The following is a 26536-nucleotide window of genomic DNA, read 5'->3' on the forward strand; positions in this document are numbered from 1 at the left end:
TCCGGTTAGTCTTGAAGGCTAGCACTACAAACCTCTGCCCATTGGGCGGTGCTGTTCTCCTTCCCAGACATGTCAGTAAACCCTTTTTACTGTCAGATGACAACTATCTTACAGTTTCCAAGTGTCACAGCTCCTGAACACTAGAGAACAAGTTAATGTGTATATAATCCAGCACGTGGGAGGCAGAGGCAAGTGAATCTCTGTGAGTTCAAGGCCAGTGTGGTCTGCAGAGTGAGTTCTAGGACAGGCAGGGCTTCATAGAAAAAGAAATCCTGTGTCAATATGTGTGTGTGTGTGTGTGTGTGTGTGTGTGTGTGTGTGTGTGTGTGCATATATATATCTGGGAAAACTTAGGCACTCAACAACGTCATATTCTAAGTGATACTTAGCATTTGTATGTTGGGAGTGAGACTGGTGAAGTAGAATTTTAAGATTGGGTTACATGAAGGACAGGAGAAATATAATAAATCAAAACTGTAAGCCTGGGAGAATGTCGTGAGCTTTCCTGAAGCATATCTGTGAAGTTCTATGCTGAATGTGCCAGCTTGCACACGAAAAACTACATTCTCAAAGTGTGATGCTCATGCCGTGCTGTCTGCAAATTTGTCTTCTCTCATGGGCCGTAAAATTCCTGTGATGAACTGGACAGCACGAGGGCTCTGTTTAAGATGGGAGGTGACTTCCATGTGCAGCACTTCTGGTGCCGCTCAGTGTGTGCAGCAGTTCCCTGAAACGCCAACGACGAGGAGAATAAATCACATATTCTCGAGGTTGATCTTTTACTTGAATTAAAACTTTTTTGCTTTAATTTCCATTTTTCTTTTTTTTTTAAAAAAAAATATTATGGATTTTTACTTCACGTACATTGGTGGTTTTCCTCCATATTATGTCTATATGAGAAGCGTCAGATCCCCTGAAACTGAAGGTTGTGAGCTGTAATGTGGGTGCTGGGAATTGAACCTGGGTCCTCTGGAAGAGCAGTCAGTGCTCTTACCTACTGAGCCATCTCTCCAGCCCCTAATTTTCGTTTTTCTGATCTGAAGATAAAAATTGATGGCAAATGCTTTCTTACTACCTGCAGTAAAGTTCCCATCTACTGTCTGGCAGTGGAGCACCATACCTGAGAATTCTGTATAACATTTTTTCTTTTGTGGATTTTCCCCTGTTGTGCATTTGCACTAAGATAAAACAGTGGGGTTTTTTTTTCTTCTGTATACCAGAAACTATTAAAGAGTCTACTCCATAATTACATGTTTCTTGATGTCCTGTAGCTTTTGCAGGTGTTTTTTTGTAAACAGGGTCTGGCTATATAGCCCAAGCTGGCCATGAACTCTGGTCTTCCTAGCCTCAGCCTCCTCTAAGTGCTGGAATTATAGGCACATGACACCACTCCCAGTTTTTATAAAAGAATTGCTAGCCCTTTGAAGCACAATAATAGAAGCTCAGAGAAATCAAGTTCAACCTGAAGATCCAAAAAATAAAGCAACCAGCCACTGGCTCTTACCTTGACCTCAGTCCGAAAATGGCGATCCTGCCTCCAGGAATCTCAGAATCAGACTGTGTCTGAGAGCTGTCTCCTCCTGTTTTATAATCCTCTCTAGGGCTGGGATTAAAGGCTTGCACCACCCAGTTTCTATAGCAAACTAGTGTAGCTATGGGATTAAAGGTGTATAGTTACCACTGCCTTGTCTGTAAGACTGACCAGTGGGACTGTTTTACTCTAAGATCTTCAGGCAAACTTTATTTATTAAAAGACAGTTGACATGCCCTTATTAGTGATGTCTTGACTTGAATTCTGTCTCTTTCTTACCCAGCTAAACAGCTTGTTATTATGCTGCCCTTGCATCCAGTTCATGCCCAGGTTAGGCTGGCAAGAGGTTGAGAATTTTGTTGGACAAGTTCAGGCAGACTAGCAGACGTTAAAATTACCCTAAATAGGGCTGAAGAGATGGCTCAGTGGTTAAGAGCATTGCCTCCTATTCCAGAGGTCCTGAGTTCAATTCCCAGCAACAACATGGTGGCTCACAGCCATCTGTAATGGGGTCTGGTGCCCTCTTCTGGCCTGCAGGCATATACACAGACAGAATATTGTATACATAATAAATAAATAAATAAATAAATAAATAAATAAATAAATAAAGACTTTTAAAAATTACCCTGAATAAAATGCTAGTGTCTAGGTAATTTCCTAAATATTTCTAATGTTATAGAAAGTAAAAGTGCTTGCCATGAACGCTAATGACCTGGATTCAGTCTCCAGAGGCTATGTAAAAATGAAAGCAGAGAATCTGACTTCACAGTGTTGCTCTATGGCATCCGTATGCACACATATCACACAAAGAATACTAACACAGTTTTTAAACAATTTCAATGTCTCGTCGCTGTGCTACTCTCCTAGTTTAGGGGACAGTGTTTCTCACAGATACAGTAGTGTCTCACTGAGCAATCGCAGATTCCAGTTGCTGCCTTCTCACTACTCATAAATCAGTTGTTCTTTGAGGACAGGAAAACCTGTTGCTGCTGGTTTTGAAGTGGTGTGTGATGCTGTGCTGACGAGTTTTATGTCAACCTGACACAAGCTAGCTATAGCTGCAAGGAGGGAACTTCGATTGAGAAAATGCCTCTATAAGACCTGACTAAGGTATTTCCGAAATGGGGGCAGGGCCTAGACTGGTGGTCCTGGGTTCTGGAAGAAAACAGGCGGAGCAAGCTAAGAAGCAGCACTTCTCCATGGCCTCTACACAGCTCCTGCTTATAGATTCCTGTTCTGTTTGAGTTCTTGTCCTAACTTCTTTTAATGATAGACTATGGAGTGTAAGCCAAGTAAACCCCTTCTTCCCCAACTTGCTTTTAGTCATGGCATTTTATACCAGCAGTAGAAACACTAGCTGGGACAGATGCTCTGGGCTTTGTATCATCTGGCCTGTTGCTTTTGAATTCTGAAGGCTTCAGGTTCCCTTCAGCAGCAAGACCAGCTCTTTATTCTCATTATTAAAAAATTCCCCTACTAAGTTTACTAATCTTGCATGATCCTTAAGTCCCAGCTAGGTCACTTCCTTAGTTGTCCATTATGAGACTTTCACAGACTGTCATAGTGATTGCTGCTGGCACTTGTTTTATGTAAGTTGGTTGATACAGTCTTTACTATAAGATTCTGAGCTCCAAGTACTATTAGTGTTGAATTTTAATGCCTCCATTATTTGTGGCTAGGTTGGTTAGTTTACTCATACATTTCTACGAAGTCTATCCCAAGGTTCTGTTTGCCCTGTTGAACTTAGAGTTTTATCAAGACACTGGTTTTCCCATGTGATTGCTATGCCGAGACAAGTTTTTTAACCACTGAGTTTCATGCCACGCACTTGTCACTGACAGTAGAGATCCATAAGTATGCCTCTGACTTGACATCCCTTTCAGTTATCAGATAGGATAGGAAAGGCTAGACTGTAAGCATAAAGCCTTTCCCCATCCTGGTGGCTTTGCCACAAAGACTTATATCACTGCAATGCCCTTTGGTTGACTTGGGGCTTCCATTCTTCATAACCTCACTCTGGAATGCAGACTGGCAGAGTGGTCTCAATCCCAAATGTGACTGTAGTGGAAGTAAAAGCTTAGGAAGATCTATGTCAAGTCAGCCGTTAAATGCTCTAGTCAGAATTCGGCTAGCAAAAATCATGTAACAAACCTAACCTTAGAGGAATCGGTAATTACAGTCTTATTAGCATATGGCTGAAAGAAATGTAAATATTTGGAGATAATACTAGTAGATCTTCCCTTAGGGCATCATGAGCTCATCTGCTCCGTGCAGCCTACCTGAAAGTCCCAGGTAACCACAGCGCCAAACATGAAGTCTTTACTTCCAGATGATACACATAATTCTGTCTGTAGGTCTGAATGGGCTGCCTCTTGCCCTGGATATAAGTGAAATCCACAGGATAGTCTTGTTCTTGGCATGCCTGCCATTGTGAGGAAGCTCCCTGTTCCATAACTCTTGTGACTTCTGTGTTGACATCTGAGAGACTTCTTTTGCTTTCTCAGCTTCGTCTGATGTGTGCTCGGGCATTGGGAGCTGGAACAGTTCACAGCCTCCTCTCTGCCTATGGCAAGGCAGACACAGAAGCACGCCTCTAATTCGTGCAGGCTCTTGATGTCTCATTGATAGTTAAGCTTTGTGCTGTGTTGCCTCTTTGTTGGCTTCCACTGTATTTTCCATTCTGCTCAGTGTGCCAGCTAGTGTTCTTGTCCAGATGTGGCTCTTCTAAAAACGGCCTCCCTGCTGACTTTGTCTGTGTCTGTCTGCCCATTGTCTCTCCCCACAGAGTGTGTGTGTCTTTCTGTCTGTCCTTTTGTGTAATACCAAACAGAACAACCAATGCACTGTTTTTTCTTCCTCTTTTTTAAAGCTTCCCCCAGATTTAGTTAAAGTTTGTTATCGGCCTTTTCAAGTTGTTATAAGTGATTTCCACCATGCACCCTATATATTGTTTTTGTTCTTCCTGACTTTTGAATCTGTGGCGTCTATTTCTTTAATATTTCAGGTTTTGTTTGTGCCCCCTCCACCTATTTATATGTTAGGATAAGCATAGATCAGGCTATGTATGTCTGTAGTAACCGCTTCAAAGATCTCAGGATATAATAATGTCAGAAGTTTATTTCTTAGGCTGGCAGTGGTGGCACACGCTTTTAATTCCAGCACTTCAAGGCCAGCCTTGTCCACAGAGCGAGTTCCAAGACAGCCAGGGTTACACAGAGAAACCCTGTCTCTAGCTTCCCCAGAAAGAGGATGGGGACTATTTCTTGCTCTTGTCACATTTTAGGTCACCATGGGTCAGCCGGGATTCAGGCTTCCACAGTAATCATTATTTCAAACATGGTGATGCTAGAAAGTGCTTTGAAAGTCTCTGACTCTTAGCCTAGCAATTAAATGCTGTAGTCCAGATGGAAGTCACTTGGATTGAGAATTTTCTGCCAGAAAGTTCAGTCCTCCCAGAAGCATCAGAGGAAAAGCACTTTTGAGTGTCCCTGTTTTATTGGCTGGTGAAGATCCAATGTACCCAACAGTGCCTTGTATGTGGAGCAGTCTGCTAACTGTCCTGTTTTCAGAGAACCTTTTGTTTGTTTTATCTTGAGGAGGCAGGGTCTCTATGTATGTAGCCTTGACTATCCTGAAAGTCCTATGTGACCTCCCGCTCACAGAGATTAATAGTGTGGACCATCATGCCCAGCTCAGTGAACCTTTCTGCAAAGATTAGAGGTGTATCTTCAGATTTTATATCTCTTTAGTTATTAATCTAGCGTCCCCTTTGTTTAAAAAAAAAGTTTGCATTCTGGTCATGGTTTGATTGGGTTTTTAAAATACCATTTACTTACTGGAAGCTGTTTTGTGATCAAAATTTATGGGCTGAACAAAGTCCCTGATTTTGAACAGATGTATAACACTACTCCTATGCCAACATGTATTATTGAGCAATGTTGACTTGCCATTTTAGACTTCTAAAGATTGACTAGCACTGTCTGTTACAACTTACGTGTTTGGAATGAGATCATGGCTACTTTTAGTTTTTTGGGTTTTTTTTTTTTTGGTAATAAAATTGGCCTGTCATTCTCACCAAATGGCATTCCTAAATTCCAAATATAACATAGTTTACTTAATGTTTGTAAGAAGTCTCTCTTAAATGCTACCTGAGCTGTATTTACTCTTTATGTGAATCAGAGACTTTTTTGTTTTTTGAGACAGGGTTTCTCTGAGTAGCTTTAGAGCCTGTCCTGGAACTGGCTTTGCAGAATAGGCTGGCCTCGAACTCACAGAGCCTGTCTCCTGAGTGCTGGGATTAAAGGGGTATGCCACCACCCAGCTAACTCAGAGATTTTTACAAGAAGAAATGTGTCAACTGTCACTGTACTAAAGAGATGATGGTTTAATGAGTTAGATCAGGCCTGGAGCCACTGTGGTTATGTTAAAGTTTGCAGCTCTTTTTTCATTCTTCCCCCATATTAAGGTGGTTAATGCATTTTGTCTGTTTTCATGAAAGGAGGTGACTAAATTTATTTCAGGTAGCATTCAGAGTTGGAAAATACTCCTGTGAGTTTTCACACACTGTGTGGGGCATAAGTAGGTTTGAAATGAACGGCAGTTGTGGTTTCGATTGGCAGCTGTGTTCCAAAGTGTGTAGAGATCCCACTGCCCTGGAGAAGCTGAAGTGACAGAGTGGAGTCTGCTATACAGACCTGAAGTTTCCAGAGAAAGCCCTTGTCAGTGGGTGTGATGATCTTCAGAAATTAGCTGTTGACAGTGACAGTCAGCCAATAAAAATTAAGCGGAAACATAAGCTAGAATAAACCTTTCCTCCAAAAAAGGAAAGAAACTGGGCGGGGTGTGGCACACATTTAATCCCAGCACTTGGGAGTCAGAGACAGGCAGATCTCTGAATTTGAGGTCAGCCTGGTCTACAAAATGAGTTCCAGGACAGGCTCTAAAGCCACATAGAGAAAACCCTGTCTCAAAAAACAAAAATCAAAATAGGAAAGAAAAAAGTAGTTGCTGAGTTTTGTTTTATTGTTTGGGAGGGTTTTGTATATTTTTATTGCTGTAGCACTGAGGAGTGAATCTAAGGCCTTGTGTGTTTCATGTATGGGTACAGTAAGGATTTCTATGACTATTTTAGTCCATTGTATATCGTAATGACCACTAGAATAATATACAGCTTTAGTAAGGCTTCATTGATCCAACTTCTTAGAATTCTCAATGAAACCCTGTAAGTTAGGTATTATTTTCAGTCCTTTACTAGTAAGAAAACAGACATTAAATTGATTTTGAAGTGCTAGGCACTGTACTTAAGAGGTTTATATCTTTTGTTTCACTTTTGCCCTTATAATGGCAAATACCTGATTATGTTTTTAAAAGGTAATTAAAGGAGTAGAGGGTTGATTGATCGCTCAGTGGGTATGAGTGTTTGTTGTGTAAGCATGAGGATCTAAGTTCAAGTCCCAAGATGACTACACATCCCTGTAACCCCAGTCAGTGTTGTAGGGTGCGATGGACAGATAGGCTGGGAGCTTGCTAGACACCCTGTTTCAAGAACTAAGGCAGAAAGCTATAGGGCAAGACCCTGGAGACCCTGTTCTGGCCTTCATGTGCCCCACATACACATGAGAAACTAAGGACTAAAGACGGCTGCTCAAAACCCATAAACAGCAGCCCATGTTTCTGATGTTTCCTTTTTACGTGCCTTTCTACTCTATTGTTGAAAAATTTACTGGAGTCAGAATTATTTTCTTTTTTGGTTTTTTTGAGACAGGGTTTCTCTAGCTTTTTGGAGCCTGTCCTAGAACTAGCTCTTGTAGACCAGGCTGGCCTCAAATTCACAGAGATCTGCCTGCCTCTGCCTCCCAAGTGCTGGGATTAAAGGTGTGCGCCACCACAGCCCGGCAGATTTTCATATGCCATTAAAAACAAAAATACCTTGTTATTAAGCTTATCAGTAATGTGAAGTTATCAGATATTTATTTCCTTCTGCATTTAATTAACAAATGAAAAAAGAGGGTTTTTGAGACTGCCAAGCCTTTTCTAACTGCCATGGGAAGACACTGCTGTTTACACACATGAGAGGGGACTCTGAGAGGCTCTACTTTTGCTGAAGCAAAGGGACTAAGTGCCACTAAAGGAAGAAAATTATGTACAGTTATTTTTAGTTTTAGTTTGGAAAAAAAATAGTAACTCCACAGAACTGTCACTTTTTTCATCCAGGCCGTTGTTACACTGCCCTGGTTTCCTTAATTGCCCAGGTCTCAGCGTTCACGCACATTCTGAAAGTTTGATTCTCAGGTGGCTTACACAAAATGTGTAATAAGGTAAATGGAACACTAGCTGAATGCTGTTTGTAACATTAACCAGCTGAGAAACAAAATAGATAAAACTTATTTTTTATAGGTCAAATTTAATCACACTTGACACTTTTCTGTAACCAAATTTGTTCATCATACAAGTCTTCTCTCTGAATAAGTTTTTTTTTTCTTTTAAACAGTAAAATTTATTTTATGATACTTAATTCTAAAGTCATAATAACAGACCTCGAAGTAAGGATGAAGTGTGTGTTGTATGGTTTGGCACTGCTACTTGATAAACGGTGTCCTGCTCTTCGGTCATTTTTTACCGTGTAACAGGAGTGCTCTACTGGGTTGTAAACCATCAGATAGTAGGTGCTGACTTTACAGGCCATCCAGTCTTGAGAACTCCTCAACTCTACTGTGTGGCTTGTCCAGACTCCGACAGGCTGAAGTGACCACGCACACTCTCAGCTCTAGTTCTCTAATCCCTAATCCTTTTCCATACAATTTGCTTCAGCATTTAGAGTCTCTGTGGGAAATAGAGCCTGCGTTTGAAATGTAAACTTCATGGGAAATAGCTCATTTTAAGTTCATCAGTGCCAGGCAGTGGTGGCACATGCCTTTTAATCCCAGCACTCAGGAGGCAAAGGCAGGCAGATCTCTGTGAGTTCGAGGCCAGCCTGATCTACAAAGCTAGTTCCAGGACAGGCTCCAAAGCTACAGAGAAACTCTGTCTCGAAAAAACAAAATTCATCAGTGGGAGGAACTACAGGAGTTTTTCAAAATAGGTGATTCTGCTGTAGAAGAGAATGATTTTAGCATAGCACAGCTTAGCATTATAACTTGATTTTGAAACTTATTATACATTGTGAATTGGGACTTGTCAAATTTTCAGTATGTCATGCTGACCTAAATAAGACATATTAAGTGCTTATAGGACAGGCATGGTCTGTTGGGCAGGGCGTTGCACCTGTGAGGACTCCAAATCCTTCTTCCCTGACTTCTTGCTGAGATTGTTGATGCACAGGAGTCCTGTGTGGCTGAATGATACCTCTAGAACTACTTTTCAAAGACAGTGTTCTGGTTTTAGAACCACCCCCTCAAAGAGCGCCTTTTTAGATCACTTTTTCCAGATGGGTCAGCACTAGTGTATACAATGACTAGGTGACTAATTCTGCCAACCTGGACTTTTCTTAGTCCATTCAAAACTGTATCCCATCATTCTGTTACCTACCATGTTATCTACCATGTAAGCTGCGTGGCTGTCCGCAAAGTCTGGTGGCAAGAAAACAGGGTTCACAAACTGTCCAAGGCAGAGGGGAAGACACAAATATCCATGTCTACTACAAGTTTATTTGGGTTTTTTTTTTCTCTCTAAAGAATGATTATTTGGAGATCATTTCAGTTTTAGAAAAGTTATGAGAAAAGGAATAGGACAGAGGCTGAGGAGATAACTCGGTCCATAAAGTATGATTGTGAGAAACTGAGTTTAGTTTCCAGAACCCACATAAAAAAGGAAAAATCCAGTAGTGCTGGCTTGTGCTTGTAATCCCAGCACTGAGGAGGTGGAAATAGTAGCCTCAGGCTTATTGATAGCAAATTCCTAATATCCATGTAAAAAGCCAAGTGTAGCACCCCACATTCTAACAGCACTGAGGTGCAGAAGCAGGAGGATCCCCCAGAGCTTGCTGACTAGCCAGTCCTAACCAGGCTTACGAGGTCCATGTTCAGTGAGAAACCTTGTCTCTAAAGAACAACGTAGAGAAAAGGAAACTAGCCATGCTCAGTCCTCCACAGGAGTTCACTTGGGTGCACACATTTGCATATACATGTGTGTACCACACAGAGGAATAGTGCATTGATCTCTGTACACCTTGGACCCAGATATAACTGTTTTACATTGGTTCATTTGCTTTCTTGTTTTCTCTCTTCCTTGGGCCTTCCCCTTTATCTTCACAAATCATTTCTTACATCATGGCCCCTTGCAGGGTCTTGTGTGGCCAGGGGCTATCCTTGAACTCTTGTTCTTCCTGTTCCACGTCCCAAGTGCTAACATCACCTGCACCCCATATCTACTTGTGCTTCTTGCCTGTTTTGTCTCACCCCTTTTGACATGTGTGATGCATGTAGTTTGGGGACATCAATTCATTGATGGTCAAGGAAGTTTTCTCCTGATTCTGCCTTGTTCAGTATTCTGCTTCATAAAGATTTCAGCTGAGTGTGGTGATGACAGCCTAGTTTTCAAAGGTCATCTGACTGTATTGCCTAGGTTGGCCTCTAACTAATGATGCCAGCCATCCTCCACTTGGTGCTTTCTAAGGAGCTATAATAACTGTGTTATGTAAAAATGGTGGGCAAGCTCCAAAGGAAAAGTTGACATCTCAGTACAGTCACGTAAAATGAAGAGGGATATAAATAGGTTAAAGACAGGGAACTCCTGCTTTCTGTTATTACTAGAAAGTTCTTTAAGACACTGACCCTGGGTAGGAAGTGGTGGGGTGTTGGCTTGGAAGAACTAGTTAGATACACATCACAAACAGCTTAGAGTAAGAAGATAGTAGAGAGCCTTAGATTAAGAGTTCAGCCTCTGACTAACCCTGCAACTACCCAGGCCCAGAACCAGGATTATGAGTTGATCTATCCCCACATCCACCCCATTTGATCTGCTGGAGCACGTAAAAGGACTGGTCCTGCAGACCCAAAGCTGCAGGATCTCCACAACACAGGGCAACAACAAGATATCCAAGAGAAGTCCAGTGAGGGTCCAGCATAGATGTTGCAGCAGAAACCAGAGACCTTGAACCAGACCAATGACTCTCTGCAATGAGCACTTGCAAGTAAAGATATAAGGGTAAAAGGGTTTACTGTGAGACTCGTTGTGTCACACTGCAGCTTCCATGACAAGACTGATTTTTTAAAAATTTTTTGTTGTTGTTGTTGTTGTTTATTTTATTGTCAGGGGGAGATTGCAATTGCAGAGGGCAGATAGTAAGGGACTGGAAAATGAATGGAATGGAATGTGAAAGACACAAAGAATAAATAAAAACAATATTAAAAACAAATGAGTGCAACCTCTTGAGAAAGACCGCTGGAGTAGCTCCAGAAGAGAAGGTGGAACAGTGTGTTCTGCTGGCTGATAGGCTGTAACTTTAAGGGGGAAAATCTGAATAACTTCTACAAAAAGAAAACAAATCTCTAAGAATTGAGCCTAATTTGGGGATGGTAAATGAAAGGAAGGCACTGCGGGGGGGGACTTGGCTTCAGGCCTGGGTCAGTGAGGTGGGACAGCTGAATAAAATCATGAGAAACTATGGAGGGGGAGTGTTCATGGCAAGAGATTGGTCTGCAGCTCTTGTGAAATCTGAGCAGAAATGAACATGTAAACCCACCAGCAGCACAGACACAGTTGAGGACAGTGGGGAGGCGAGTTTGCACAGGCAGCAGACCATGAGACCTTAGGTAGCTGTTCGTGGCCATTGGACACGTTTGCCTTCAGTCAAGGTACTGCTACACTGGCTGAACAAAGAATAGCCTTGCACTTTCTTTGACTGACTTAGAAGAAACCAGAAGCAAGTAGAAAGAAGCTGTTGATGTGAGGTGTAGACATTATCACTGAGGTGTAGACATTATCACTGTGGAGTTTCTAGAAACAGAAAGGGAGAGAAAGGAAGGGGCTTTGGGACTTATTCTGATTAGATTGTGACTCCTATAAGTAGGGAACTATCATTTTACTCTTGCCCTCTCCCTATTGAGCATCACATCGAGCCTCGCAGGAGCTTGAAAAGTACAGCACCAACAGCCCATTGGGACTACAAAGAAGGACTTAAAGGCAAGGATCAAAATTAAACTTATTTTGCCTTTGAGCATAGTAGTAACTTATTTGCCTTTGAGCCCTGGATATTTTGGAAAGAAAGATGACAAAAGCTAGCTTGGTGAGCAGTGCATTCTCTGCCCATCTGTCCAACGAGACAGTTAAAAGGGGCTCAGGGTAGGTGGGCATGGGGGTTCCCAGACTGACAGGCCTCTTCCTGCCACAGGAGAGAAGATGTACCCTTTATGCTGATGACTTAGTCTTTTCGGTTTCTGTGAGTCTCAGAACAAAGGTCATGTGTCCTTTGGTGAGCTACTGGCCCAATATTACACAGCCCTGGTAACGGTGATGAGGTAGTTAGTTGCTGAGAGGTGCTTTTGCTGAGCTGCCCGTGATTGTCAAGCTTCTGGTAGAGTGAGAACTTCTCCTGGCAATGGCTGTAAAACATCTTCCTTGCCACAGACTTTCAGGCCACCCAGACATGCCCAGTGCTCAACTTTAGTAATTAATCAGCAAATAATTCATACTTTGAAATAACAAAAAACTTCCTTTATAATTTTAAATTCTTGAAATAGAATTTCAGAATTTTGCATACAAAGGAATTTACAAATAGTATATCCTAATTGAATTTTAGCATGTATATATTCACATCACCACATCAAATCCACACCATCATTCTCCTTGAGATGCCTTTCCTCCAAGGGAGCTGTTGCCAGGATCTTTTCTATCATAGGTTAACTTCATGTGTTTAAGAACTCCACGTAGGTGGTCTCCAGGGTGTGCTCTTGTGGATGAAGCTGATTTTGAAAGTTGCTTGTGATATTGTATGTAAAAATAACTACTTCCTTTTTATTACTCATATTCCACATTTTGACTATACCATAATTTATCTTATGGGAGACTGTCATTTGATAGTGGTGTTGGTGCCAGGTTTCCCGTGTGCTGTACACATGCTTTACCCCTGAATTGTTACTGCAGCATGTCCACCTGTGGACACTGGATGCTGTTAGTAAGATGATCTGAGCATTTTCTAGGTCTCTTAGATTTGCCAAGCTTTATCAACTGTACATGTTGGGTTTTATAAACTACGGTGACTTCTTCTCAATGACAGGCTATAAATGCTGTCCTTCCAAATCCTTGGCAACTTTCAATGTTGGCCTTTTCAATTTTAGCCATTCTAGTGAGAGTATAGTGGAAAAAGACTTGATAAAAGCATTGATCTGTGTAGGAGGAGACTTGTGTACAAAATTTGAAGGCGATGCGGATGGAAGCATTGTTGGAAGTTTGACCAACAGCAAAGACTCTAGTGTGACTGTAGCTGGATTATTACCCTTTAGTAGATTTTTTAACAAAATTAACCATTACTTATTTACCCAGAAGGAATTTTATATATTGTTGCTACTTAGAACAAACTGTCTCCAGTTCAGTTAGAATAGTCTAAATAATTGTTACCGCTGTTGTGAGGTCATTACTTGCTTAAATAGAAATTTAGTGGCTTGTGGCATTTATCCCATTCAGTTATAGAGCAGAGGGAAATGTGTTTCCTTGTGCTTCATTGAGAATGCTTCTCAGCTTTCCTCAGTGATAATTTATAAAATCCTATCAAATAAGCCAGATTACTCAACTAGAATCTCAGTAATTTGCAAAGATATTCTTGTCTAGTCCTCAAGGTTAAAAATTTATAATTCCCAGCCTGGTCTACAGAACTAGTTCCAGGACAGCTAGGACTGGTACACAGGGAAACCCTGTCTCCAAAAAATTATAATCCCCAAACACCATGAGAAAATACACCTTTTGAAGAAAAAGATAAAAAAGTAAATTAGACCCCCCTCTTCTGAAGGAGCTCACATTTTGGGTAAACATGATGACAGCCTGCTATCCTAAGTATAAAACATGCTTCTTTTGGCACACCCATGAGGGAACAGTTTTGTGTACATGTACATGAAGTGGAGAAGATTGTTTTAAGACTGTGAAGAACAAGTGGGGGCTTCCCATAGTGGAGTGAGCGTGTCGAGTAGCTGGAACAGAGAAAGTACATATGAGTAAGGGCAGATGCTCGTGACACTGACAAGCCCACCTTTCAGACAGGTTCATCTCCTGGGAACTAATAGAACTCTTGGACTTTTTTTTAAGGTATTTTCTGACTTTACAGAAATTAAGGGTTTGCCCTGTTTAGAGCCATACACTCTTTGGCGGTAGGTACCTTCAGCCAGCTCTTAATAATCAGACATCAATCTATTGACACAGCAGAGTGGGAAGTCAATGAACAATCTTGGTTGTCAGTCCTCCCTCACCTTGCACCTTATCTGAAACAGGCTCTCTCATCATTTACTGCTGTGTGTACAAGCTAGCTGGCCCTCAGGCTTCTGGGGACTCCTATATCCACTCCGAATCTCACTGTAAGAACACTGGAATTACAGATGTGCTGCAACAGTCCCAGTGTCTAAAATGTGTCCTCAGAGTGCAGGTTAGATTTGCAGGAGGGCCCAAAATATAAACTATCTAAGCACTGAAGGATGGCTGAAGGGTTCTGAGCTGGAAACAACCGTACAAACTGAGGATAGAGTGCCCTGCCTCCCTCCTCCTGACTGGAGGGCATCTAAGAGCAGAAGTGTGTGCAGGTGTCTGCCTTCCCAGCTAGGACGCACCATAGCACATGTCACACTTAGTTTCTGCTGTCTCCCAGGAGCCAGTAGTAAGCTGAAAGTTTCAACACAAACATAAAACAAATTTATAGACAAAGCATTTGTTTATACACTATAGTTTTTAACTATGCTACTTTTCTGAGATCAAGTGTGGCAAACTATAAAGCGACCTATAAGTTTGACTTACAAAACTTTCTACACATAAAAAATCGAGAAGCTAGAACTATAGCAGAAATTTGTACTGTTATTCTATGAGACTCACTTCTTAAACATTAAATGAAGGCAGCCCTTTCAGAGTTCATCACAGAAAGCAGCAATAACTAAGGGAACTTAGCAATAACTTGTAAGGAAAATGCACACCTGTTAACACCAAAATGTGTGTGTGTGTGTAATATGAAAATGAGATGAATAAAGGTTGGCAGGGTTTTTTGTTTGTTTTAACGAAATACTGAGCCAGGTGATGGCATCTACTTGGAACCCAGTACTTAAAAGGCTGGGGCAGGAACAGTGCCATTGAGTTTAAGGTCATCCTGGGTTGCATAGTGAGCTCCAGGTCAACTTGGGCTCCATAAGGAGACCCTGCCTAAAAAAATTAAAATGAGCAGGGTTGCTGAGTAATATTACACCAGAGACTGTTGGAATAGATGTTGGAGGTCTGTTTAAACACATTATGGCTATCTGTAAATTGTTTCCCATGTCCAAAAAATACTTTTTACGTGGTACAACAGTGATAGTTTGCTTTTGTAGCTTTTAAGGAAAAAATTTACACATTTAGGTTTGTTCCCAGGTTATTTTTTCTCCACTGTCTCTTTGTATTATGAAATTATCATGCACTTGACTTACACAGTGAAACCTAGACTATCTACTGAAGAGAGTAAAGTCTCGGTATGGAAAGCTCTTCAAGATGTCAAGTGAAACAAGCGTGTAGTAAGACAGTAAAGCTCTCTGTATATCAATCACCTTATAATATATTGCAGATTACATTTATATGTACAGAGAAAGTATTTGGGAGAATACATACATTCTTAATGACTTTCATACAGCTGGAATGCTGTGTGTCTATGTTTATGCTAAATTAGACATTTGTAGGGCTGGATGCGGACAAGACTTATAGCAGCTGGTGTTCTCTTAACTAATAAGAGCTTTCTGAGTAATAACTAAATCAAAACTTATTTTGCTCAGAGGTTATACCAAACCCTTCAGCCTCGCATTTGTCTTACTTAAATGTTAGCCAATTTTGTGAAGACACTCTTGGGTGCTCTTCCTTCTACCCTCACTGACAGACTGGAACACTTGCCAGGAATCACAAACTGTTAGATGTTGGAGTTGTCTCTAATCTAAACAGCCTGAGCCCAGAGTACATGTTTCCAGCCCTAGTCTTACTGTATGTCCAGAGGGTATGTTGGAAATTCAGAAGAAAAATTATTACTTGAGACAGAGATTGACCTTTTGAGTATATATTCATTATGAAGATGATAACCGTTCCTTTCTGTGAAAGGATTCTTCTAGTTGATTCCCATGAAAGAACCTTTTAAATTTATAAAACTATATGAACAGGATATTTGAATCATAAAATAGTTCTTATACATAGTCTGCTGTCTTCATATATGGTAAGTTGAGCTCTGCTTTCCATCCTGGGTCTCTGAAAGTAGTACCAGCAGCAATTGGCAGAGGTGCACAGTTCTGTAGTTCAGAAGATACCTACAGTGATGCCTCTTTATCCATCATCTGAAGATTTGAATATAGACAGAGCAATTCAGGCTCATACTGTCTTTCCTGTCAGCCAAACAGTTTTGACAGAAGCTTTTGCCCTGGTTACTCAGAATGGAAATCTCTGTCCTAAACTGTGTCTGGAGTTCTCTCTCAATATGTGGAACTGAGTTTAAATGGAGAAATGAGTGCAAGTATGGTTATGGTCTCTGGAGCCCCAGCTCAGGGGTTAGTAGCAAGACTTTCCAGTGTCAACTGTGTGGTGGTGTCTGTCAGGTCATGATGTTCATACATCAGTAAATAAGCAATGGATTCATGAAGTCTTTTGGTTTGGTTGGATTCTGTTGTTATTTTGAGACAGGGTTTCTCTGTGTAGTCCCAACTGTCCTAGATAGAACTCACTCTATAGACCAGGCTAGCCTTGACCTCAAAGATCTGTCTGCTTCTGTCTCCTGGGTACACCAACACCGCCAGGCTTCATGAAATCTTTTTGTGTAAGGATTAGACTCAGGCTTAAATCAGTAGATAACAGTATTTGTGGAACTAGTCCAGGCTTCTTCTCCGGCCTTCTTGATTAGACTGAGATATGGGAACAAGAGCTCCAAATGAAGTGAAACCTTGAACCTGGAGCTCTGATATAGTTCCACCCTGGTTCTGCTGCCAGAGATGGCCTTCTCTGAGCATAACACCTGTGAAATCATTGGACAGAGCCCTGTTTGCCTGAAGGACCCTCACATGGCCGGCTGATCAACACCTGGGACTATAGTTAGCATTGCAGTCCTGCCTATGTTTACCTTTGAACATGCAATTAAATGGATAGTGCTGATCATTATGAAAGACCAGATGGGTCACTTCCAACCTGAGGTTTAGATTGCATTCCCAACACAGTGTAGCGGAACCTCCAGGTTTCTTCAGCCACTTAGGTACATATGATGATGCCTAGGGACCTCTCCTTCTTCAGAACTGGGACTCCTATGCTCTCTTGTCTTCAGCTTTCAATATAGATGTCACCTTATCCTGGTTTTGCAAATGGGACATTTTCAAAAGATTGACTGACTTTCCTAGAATCACTTCTCTCTTGGAAACCCAATGCTTGTGGCACATGATTAGGACAACTAGAGGGGAGAACCTAGCTATGTGTGAGGGCCAGTCAGTCACCTTTCTCCTGGAAGAAGCACGCTGGTTGTGCTCATTAGCTCCAGTATGCTGTGGTTTAATACACCAGCATGGTACATCCAGGATGACTGCCTGTGCTGGTCACTTCTGTGCCTGTGTAAAGTGCCTCAACCAACATGGCCTCATTCATGTAGGCATAAAGTGTAACTACCTTCACTTCATATGCCTCAACTGTTGCCTTAACTAGAATAAGAGCCAAAATATAGTTATCACTGCCATTCCCAAACCCCAAATGTCAGTTCCATGTTAAACTGTGTCCACTAGCCCAGAATGGCTTAATGGTAAAGCGTAGTTGGTTAGTTCCATTGGAGAGTTTTATTCACTGCATAAAGGAAAATTCTAAAGTTGCCATGAAAAACAAATCACCCTTCATGGGTTCTCTTTCCTCTTGAAGATACTTAATTAGACATTTGAATGCTAACCCTGCATAACCTGGCTACTGTGGAATGGCCTGAGAATGTCTCTGCTCATTTGAATTTGATCCATTTTCTGATTCCTCCCTGTAAACAAAATGGCATTGACATTTTAATGCTGATTTTCTTCCTAGTTGATACCTATCTTGTATTAATCCTAAACGTGAACAAATAAAGTTGTATTTCAAGAAATAATTCTTGTCTTCAGGTGTAAGCTTTTATGCTGTTAGTCAGATTCTCATCTCTGGCAAATACTACCTTTTGAGGAAGTAGTGCCTCTACTTAAAATCATCTTAAAATACTATGCACGCCTTTGGCCTGCACTCGGAGCCGGAGTCAGATGGATCTTTGTGAGTTTGAGGCCAGCCTGGTCTACATAATGAGCCCCTGTGGCAAAAAGAGCCTTATACTAGCTGTGCTGTTAGGACTTCCCAAACTCCTTCATCTTTATGATGGCTACATTTTAGAGCTTACACTGTGTGTTTTCCCTGTTTTTAGGAGCACCATCTTCAGCGGGCTATCTCTGCACAGCAGGTGTATGGCGAGAAGCGGGATAATATGGTTATTCCAGTTCCTGAGGCAGAAAGTAACATCGCTTACTATGAGTCCATCTACCCTGGGGAGTTCAAGATGCCAAAGCAGCTCATTCACATACAGCGTGAGTATTCTTTTAATGGTTGATTTTGCTTCTGTATGTATCTCTTATTTGACTTGGAAAATCTGTTTCCTTGACCACTATGGCCTAAGTTAGTAGAGTCTGTTTTCCACATTTAACACGATGTGTGAGGGTCTGGGATGTGTTTCATCTGATGGCACTGTGACTTGTCTATGCAGTAGTCACAGAGCCCTGCACTTCGTAGACAAGTCACAGTGCCACCTATTGTTCTGATATGTGGGACATGAAGGTCAAGTCAGCCTTTGCTATATTGTGAGCTTGAAGTCATCATGAATCCTGTCTCCAAAAAAAAAAAAAAAAAAAAAATGCTGTTTGAGATACCTGCCTAATAAAAAGATGGCATTTGTCCTTAGATAATTTTCATCATATGCTGTTTTAGCCAAGTAGGATCTTAATATACCTCAGAATAAAATCAGTTATCATTTTGTTAGGAATTAGTAATGTTACTAGCCTCAAAGAACCTGCTGTAAGTCAGGAGTCAGAAGTTTTCATTCTCTGTCACAAATACTCATCTTGAATATTTTGTAGTATAAAGGCAGCTGTATTTTATTGATACTAACAGTTAACAAGCCAGAGTTGTTTCATGGGGTTTAGTTTGCCAACCTCTGACCTGTACTACACTAATAGGATAAGATGCTAATGTTTTAAATGTTGGCATTTTGATTTGATAGTTATTCCACTTGATGGGAACTAGAAATGATTGCTCAAATGACTCACATTTGGTGGCAGTGAACTGAGAGCTTGTGGATTGAAGATGGTGTGTATTGCATTATTACTGCAGCTTCACTTGCCTAACCTCGAGTAGTTGGAAGGGTAAAGTAAGCCAGAAGCTATTAGTGAGTTAGGAATTAGTTAAAGCTACTTTGTCAGTATTTCCTACAAGGTCACTGAAGAGTAAGACAGTTAGTTGTATAATGCGCTAGCAAAACTCTGTAGATAGTTCCTTAGAAAACCCTTTGATAGCAAAGGGGCAATAGGCCAACAATTGAAGAAATGAATGGATCAAAAGTCAACCGTTCATTAATTTTGCTGAATAGAAACCCATGATATATATGTCCCACACGCTTTGTTGGTTAACCCATTGGGGTTGTTTCTAGATTAAGACAAGTACAAATAGGCCCACTGTAAACATTCATGTTGTATAAACTATTTTATAATCTATATATATTCATTATTGAGGTATACTAGTTAAAGGCAAATGTGAATAAAATAATTCCACACTAGCTCAGAACTGAGTTTAATAAAGGGGTTTTTATTTAAGGGAAACTCACAGATTACAGGCCTCTGTACAAATCAGGAACAAAAACCTAACCCAGCATCCAGGTGAGAGAGAGAAAGACAGAAAGAGAGAGACAGAGAGAGAGAGAGAGAGAGAGAGAGAGAGAGAGAGAGAGAGAGAGAGAGAGAGAGCGCAGCCAGTGCACACCTTTCAGTACCCAAAGTCACATTCAACCTGGTCCAGCCTCTCAGGCTGAAGGATGTTCCCCATCACCTCCCCCTGTTCTCTGAATAAGAGTTCAAACCCAATACAAAATTATATACAATAAGAACAAATAGAAAGTATAAAATTAGAATTATAACCAGCATAAACAATATTAAGAAACACATGTTAAATGTTTTAATAATTATTGTTTTATACTTATCTATTTTTATTGAGTTCTACATTTTTCTCTGCTCCCCTCCCTGCCTCTCCCCTCCCCTTCTACCCTTTCCCAAGGTCCCCATGCTCCCAATTTACTCAGGAGATCTTGTCTTTTTCTACTTTCTACTTCCCATGTAGATTATTAGATCTATGTAAGTCTCTCTTAGTGCCCGCACTGAGTCTAAGTTCTCTGGGATTGTGGTTTGTAGGCTGGCTATCTTTGCTTTATGTTTAAAAACACTTATGAGTGAGTATATATGATAATTGCCTTTTTGGGTCTGGGTTACCTCACTCAAAATAATGTTTTCTAGTTCCATTTGCCTGCAAAATTCAAGATACCATAGTTTTTTCTGCTGTGTAGTACTCCATTGTATAAATGTACCACATTTTTCTTATCCATTCTTCAGCTGAGGGGCATTTAGGTTGTTTCCATGTTCTGACTATGACAAACAATGCTGCTATGAACATAGCTGAGCACATGTCCTAGTGGTACGATTGAGCATCCTTTGAATATATACCCAAAAGTGGTATTACAGGGTCTTGAGGAAAGTTGTTTCCTAATTTTCTGAGAAATCGCCACACTGATATCCAAAGGGGTTGTATCAGCTTGCATTCCCACCAGCAATGCAGAAGTGTTCCCTTTTTCCCACAACCTCTCCAGCATAAGTTGTCACCAGTATTTTTGATTTTGGCCATTCTTACAGATGTAAGGTAGAATTCTCAGAGTTGTTTTAATTTGCATTTCTCTGTTGACTAAGGATGTTGAACATTTCCTTAAGTGTCTTTCAGCCATTTTAGATTCCTCTGTTGAGCTCTGTGTTTAGGTCTGTACTCCATTTTTTTTATTGGATTATTTGTTCTTTTGATTGCCAATTTCTTGAGTTCTTTGTATATTTTGGAGATCAGACCTCTGATGTCAGTTTGGTGAAGATCTTTTCCGATTTTGTAGACTGTTTTGTCTTTGTCTATTTGACCATGTCCTTTGCTTTCCAGAAGCTTTTCGGTTTCAGGAGGTCCCATTTATTAATTATTTCTCTCAGTGTCTGTCCTGCTGGGATTATATTTAGGAAGTAATCTCCTGTGCCAATGCATTCCAGTGTACTTCCCACTTTCTCTTCTATGAGATTCAGTGTGGCTGGCTTTACCTTGAGGTCTTTGATCCATTTGGACTTCAGTTTTGTGCATGGTGATAGATATGGATCTATTTTTATTTTTCTACATGTTGATATCCAATTATGTCAGCACCATTTGTTAAATATGCTTTCTTTTTTCCACTTGATATGTTTTGCCTCTTTGTCAAAAATCAGGTGTTCGAAGGTGTGTGGTTTAATATCCAGGTCTTCAATTCAGTTCCATTGATCCTCCTGTCTGATTTTACATCAATACCAAGCTGTTTTCAGTACTGTAGCTCTGTAGTAGAATTTGAAGTCAGGGATTGTGATGCCTCCAGAGGTTCTTTTATTGGCTATCCTGTGTTTTTTGCTTTTCCATATGAAGTTGAGTACTGTTCTTTCGGGGTCTGGGAAGAATTTTACTGGGATTTTAATAGGCATTGCATTGAGTCTGTAGATTGCAAAGTTCCTGTCATACAAGTCTTCCACTTGTTTGGTTAGAGTGATTCCAAGATATTTTATGCTATTTGTGACTGTTGTGAAGGGTGATGTTTCTCTGATTTCTTTCTGTATAAAGGAGGGCCACTGATTTTTTTCTTCCTTTTTTTTTTTTTTATCTTGTTTCCTGCTACATTACTGAAAGTGTTTATGAGTTGTAGAAGTTCCTTGGTAGAATTTTTTGGGGTCACTTATGTAAACTATCATATCAGCAAATAGTGATAGTTTGACTCCTTCTTTTCCAATTTGTATCCCCTTAATCTCCTTTTATTGTCTTATTGCTCTAGCTAGAACCTCAAGAATTATATTGAATAGAAATGGAGAGAGTGGACAATCTTGTCTTGTTCCTGATTTCAGTGTGATCACTGGGAGTTTCTCTCCATTTAATTTGATATTGGCTGTTGGCTTGCTGTATATTGCCTTTATTATGTTTAGGTATGTTCCTTGTATCCCTGCTCTCTCCAAGACCTTTATCATGAAGGGATGTTGTATATTGTCAAAGGCTTTTTCAGTATCTAATGAGATGATCATGTGGTTTTTATTTTTCAGTTTGTCTATATGGTGGATTTCATTGGCAGATTTTTGTATGTTGAACCATCCCTGCATTTCTGGGATGAAATCAACTTGATCATGATGGATGATGATTCTGATTCAATTTGCCAGTATTTTATTTAGTTTTTTGCATCAGTGTTCATGAGTGAGATTGGTCTGTAATTCTCTTTCTTAGTACTATCTTTATGTGATTTTGGTATCAGGGTACTTATAGCCTCATAAAAAGAGTTTGGCAATGTTCTTTCTGTTTCTATTGTGTGGAACAATTTGAGAAGTATTGGTATTAGTTCTTCTTTGAAAATCTTTTAGAGTTCTGAGCTGAAACCATCTGGTCCTGGGCTTTTTTTTTTTTTTTGGTTGGGAGACTTTTGATGACTGTTTATATTTCTTCAGCAGTTATAAATCTGTTTAATTTGGATATCTGGTCTTGATTTAATTTTGCTAAGTGAATATTTATCCAGAAAGTTGTTCGTTTTTCCTTTAAGTTTTCCAATTTTGTGGAGTACAGGTTTTCGAAATATGACCTGATGATTCTCTGTATTTCTTACATGTCTGTTGCTATGTCCTCTTTTTCATTTCTGGTTCTGTTCATTTGGATATTCTCTCTCTGCTTTTTGGTTAGTTTGGATAAAGGTTCGTCTATTTTGTTCATTTTCTCAAAGAACCAACTCTTTGTCTCATTGATTCTTTGTATTGTTTTCTTTGTTTCTTTTTTATTGATTTCAGCTCTCAGCTTGATTATTCCCTGCCATCTAGTTCTCTTGTGTGAGTTTGCTTCTTTTTGTTTTAAAGTTTTCAATTGTTCCATTTATTTACTAGTGTGGGATTTTTCTAGCTTCTCTATGTAGACATTTAGTATTTTGGACTTTCCTCCTAAAACTGCGTTCGTTGTGTCCCATAAATTTGGGTATGTTGTGTGGTCATTGAATTTTAGAAAGTCTTTAATTTCTCCCTTTATTACAGGGAGAGGCCCTGCTTGTTTGTCCCGCCCACCTGACTTGCTTACACCAGAAATAACCACAAAGAAACTGTATTAATTAAAACACTGCTTGGCCATTAGCTCTAACTTCTTATTGGCTAAGTCTTACTTCTTAGTTTAACCCATCCCCATTAATCTGTGTATCGCCACACAGTTGTTGCTTACCGGAGATTCTAACCGGCGTCCGTCTGAAGCAGAGGATTCATGGCTTCTCTGACTCTGTCCTTCTTCCTCCCAGAATTCAGTTCTGTCTTCGCCTACCTAAGTTCTGCTTTATCAGGCCCAAAGCAGTTTCTTTATTCATTAACCAATGAAAGCAACACACAAACAGAAGGAATTCCTACACCATTTCCCCTTTTCTGTTTAAACAAAAAGGAAGCCTTTAACTTTAATATAGTCAAATTGCATATAACAAAACAGTTATCAAGCAAGAATTGCCGTTACAATATTTATATCTATTTTACCTTTATCATAACTAAGGAAAACTATAACTATAAATTCTATAATTCCATCAAAGACTCCAGAAGGATATAGTATTACCTAAGTAAACAAGAAGTACATTGTAAGCAATTTTCAAAACTCTAGAAATGACAAAGACATCTCACTGCCTGGACAGTCACCAAAGTTCTTTTGTACCATTGGGGCATCCAGTCTTTAGCCTCCAGGCCCATAGTATCCAGCAGACTTTTCCATGAAGCAGGAAATTTCAAAGACAATTCAGTCACTTTCTTCTGTATCCTGCAGAATGTTTCGCAGACTCTCAGGAAACAGGAACCCCAAAGTCTAGTTTAACAGTCCTCTCTTTGCAGGTTCTTTATATCCAGTTTATGTAACAGTCCAGGCAAGAGCAGTTTCTTTCCCAAATGGCTAACCAACTCCATAAGCAGCCTCTTCCATGCCCATCTTCCTCTCGTAGTAGCTTGGAGCTGCCAGGAGCAGATATATCTCACTGTCAAGAAAAATACTAAGTTATTAAAACTTTTTAAATACCATATTCTGTAGTCTTTGAAAGATATGAAGAATGCCTATCCATTTGAAATATATCTGTGCACATCTAGAAAATCTAACTAACATGGCAACAAACTTGACTATTATAGATGATTATCTATTAACCTATATTTTTTAATTATACATTACATTTTAAATGAACTACACAATCACAATACCTTAATCAAGATCAGAAATGCATATACATATAACAAAATTGACCTTAAATTTATATTAATAAACCAAGATCCATATCTATTATTCATATCTATATCATATCACCCTTTAAATCTAAACAAACAGTTATAAACAATAATTGGGAATATGAGCGTAGTACTGTCCATATTGCTTTTTGCTGATTGGGAGCACTGTTAATTAGGTCTTTTATGATGTATTTTGTGTGCTAGGTTCATCTTAGTCACCAGTTGGGTAAAGTAATTTTTGAGGGCGTTTATAGCGACCTTTTAGGGGGGCATGGTCTATCAAACCATATTTGTCTAGAAACAATTCACAGGTTTTTATCTTCTGTGAAAATAACAGAAGAACCTCTTTTCCAAAGTACCATATTCTTAGACCCAAATCTTGAAGTCAAAATACCTGTATAATATACATGCTGATTTAGCTTAGCAGCCTGTTCAATGAAATGTCTCTCTGTACTTAGCTCCTTTACAGTCAAAAATTTTAAAGAAATCACAATAGTATGCATGATTCAGACTCCCTGAATTTTCCATCCTTACGTGTCTTGCTTTTACTCTATTACTTTACTCTGTCTCTTTAAAGGCTTTACCCTTTTTTTAAAAGCATTAACTTTATTTTATGACTTTATACTCTTTCTCTCTCTCAAGCCTATGTATATTTATTCAGTATTGTGACCCATTTTTAGGTCTTTTATGTCTGAATCTATCCTTATTGCATTGTCTAACCCTGTCTTGGCAAGGTTTGACAGTCTTTTGTGTGTGTGTGTGTGTGTGTGTGTGTGGTTTTTTTTAATCTTGCTTGTCCAGTCTGGATACCATGTAACTTGTCAGTGGTTGAGGCATTGTCAGTTCCTTGCCCAAAGGCCAGTTTTACCAAGAAGAAAATAAGCTTCAAATGAAATGTCTTCAGTGCTCAACATTTTCTCTGGAATAGATCTGTACTGCCAGGAGCAATCATGTCTCATATCAACTGAGCCCTAAGTTATTTAAATGCCATATTTTGCAGTTTTTTGAAGTGGTTAAAGATTACTTATCTATGCAGAGTACAATCTCTATGTATCTAAAGAACCTTTATTCAGGTTCTCTAAGTATGTCTGACTATAAATATGGCAAACACGGATGACTATTGACCTATAATGTTTAATGCCTGTGTGACTTTATATTAGAATATTAAACAATCTTTTAACAACTGCAGCAAATGAGAACAATGACCTCAAAATGTAAACGATGTTTAAATATCTTAATCAGGGGTAGAAATGTATAATGCAATATGATAAATATGTCCTAAAATTATATCAATATACAAAATGTCTTAAGCATATGTAGAAACATGCATACATACAATCTGACAAGATAACTTTGCATAGGTGTAAAAATATTGTAAACAGAAATAGGGGCATATTTAATATAGCAAATATAATTTTATCAATATTTAAGAATCTATACCAATGTAAATTGTCTATAAATAATAGTTCACAAGTATTCACTCTATTACTCACGATTATTATTATTAGTGTGAGCTTGCTCACACTAATCTACCTATTATCCCATTGGTTCCCCATCAACTAGTCATTGTTGTATATAATTATTTTAATCTGTTCAACTTTCATGTTGAACAGAGTCCTGTGTGAAATCTAGTTTCATATTCTCTCCAGCATCTTGGTCAGTAGTTTTGCATTGTAGTTATTGAAAGAACTGTATATAATATTATCTCATCTTACTTTTACTTTTCACTTCCTGAAGAGACGAATAGAAAGCATCATTTCATGGCTTTATTTGCCATCTGTTTGAGCCGTTTTCAGGACTGCTCACATATCTTTACCCATTTTCTAATGGGTTAACTCTTGACTTCCCACAGGAGAAGTTAATTAATTTCAGTGAGATCCAAGTTATTGATATCCCCTTTATACTACTGTTCTGAGACAGGGCCTTATTTTATAGCCTTGAGTGGCCTGAATTGCCACTCCTGACTTTTAGAGCATTCTTTATTCTGTTCTGGAAACCTGGCAGTTTTATATTATAGGTCTGTGGTCCATTTTTCAGTTAATTTTTATATAAAGCATGAAGTTTAAGTCTTTAATTTGTATAACCAGTCAGTCACTCTGGTGCCATTATCAAAGAAGCTATCTCCCATTGAGTTATGTTTTGCTCCATGATCAAAAATAAATTGAGCATATTTTTGGGGTGCTAGTTTGTTTGTGGCGGAGTGTCGCTTTGTATCTCATAGAGATTCAAACTTGGTATCCTCCCACTTTGTATCTCATAGAGATTCAAACTTGGTACCCTCCCACTTTGTATCTCATAGAGATTCAAA

General features: G+C 39.6%; 1 protein-coding gene across 2 annotated transcripts in view; it reads left to right on the forward strand.

Annotated features, from left to right (window-relative positions):
- Window positions 1-26536, forward strand: part of Epc1 (enhancer of polycomb 1) — a 96628-nt gene that overhangs the window by 40218 nt on the left and 29874 nt on the right. For both annotated transcript variants that reach the window (XM_048461231.3, XM_085698912.2), the window contains exon 2: window positions 18078-18237. In XM_048461231.3, the coding sequence (XP_048317188.1) occupies window positions 18078-18237 (160 nt within the window). The remainder of the gene's footprint in view (window positions 1-18077; window positions 18238-26536) is intronic.

This window comes from Myodes glareolus, chromosome 14, assembly GCF_982192425.1.
Source record: "Myodes glareolus chromosome 14, mMyoGla1.1, whole genome shotgun sequence".
NCBI lineage: Eukaryota > Metazoa > Chordata > Mammalia > Rodentia > Cricetidae > Myodes > Myodes glareolus.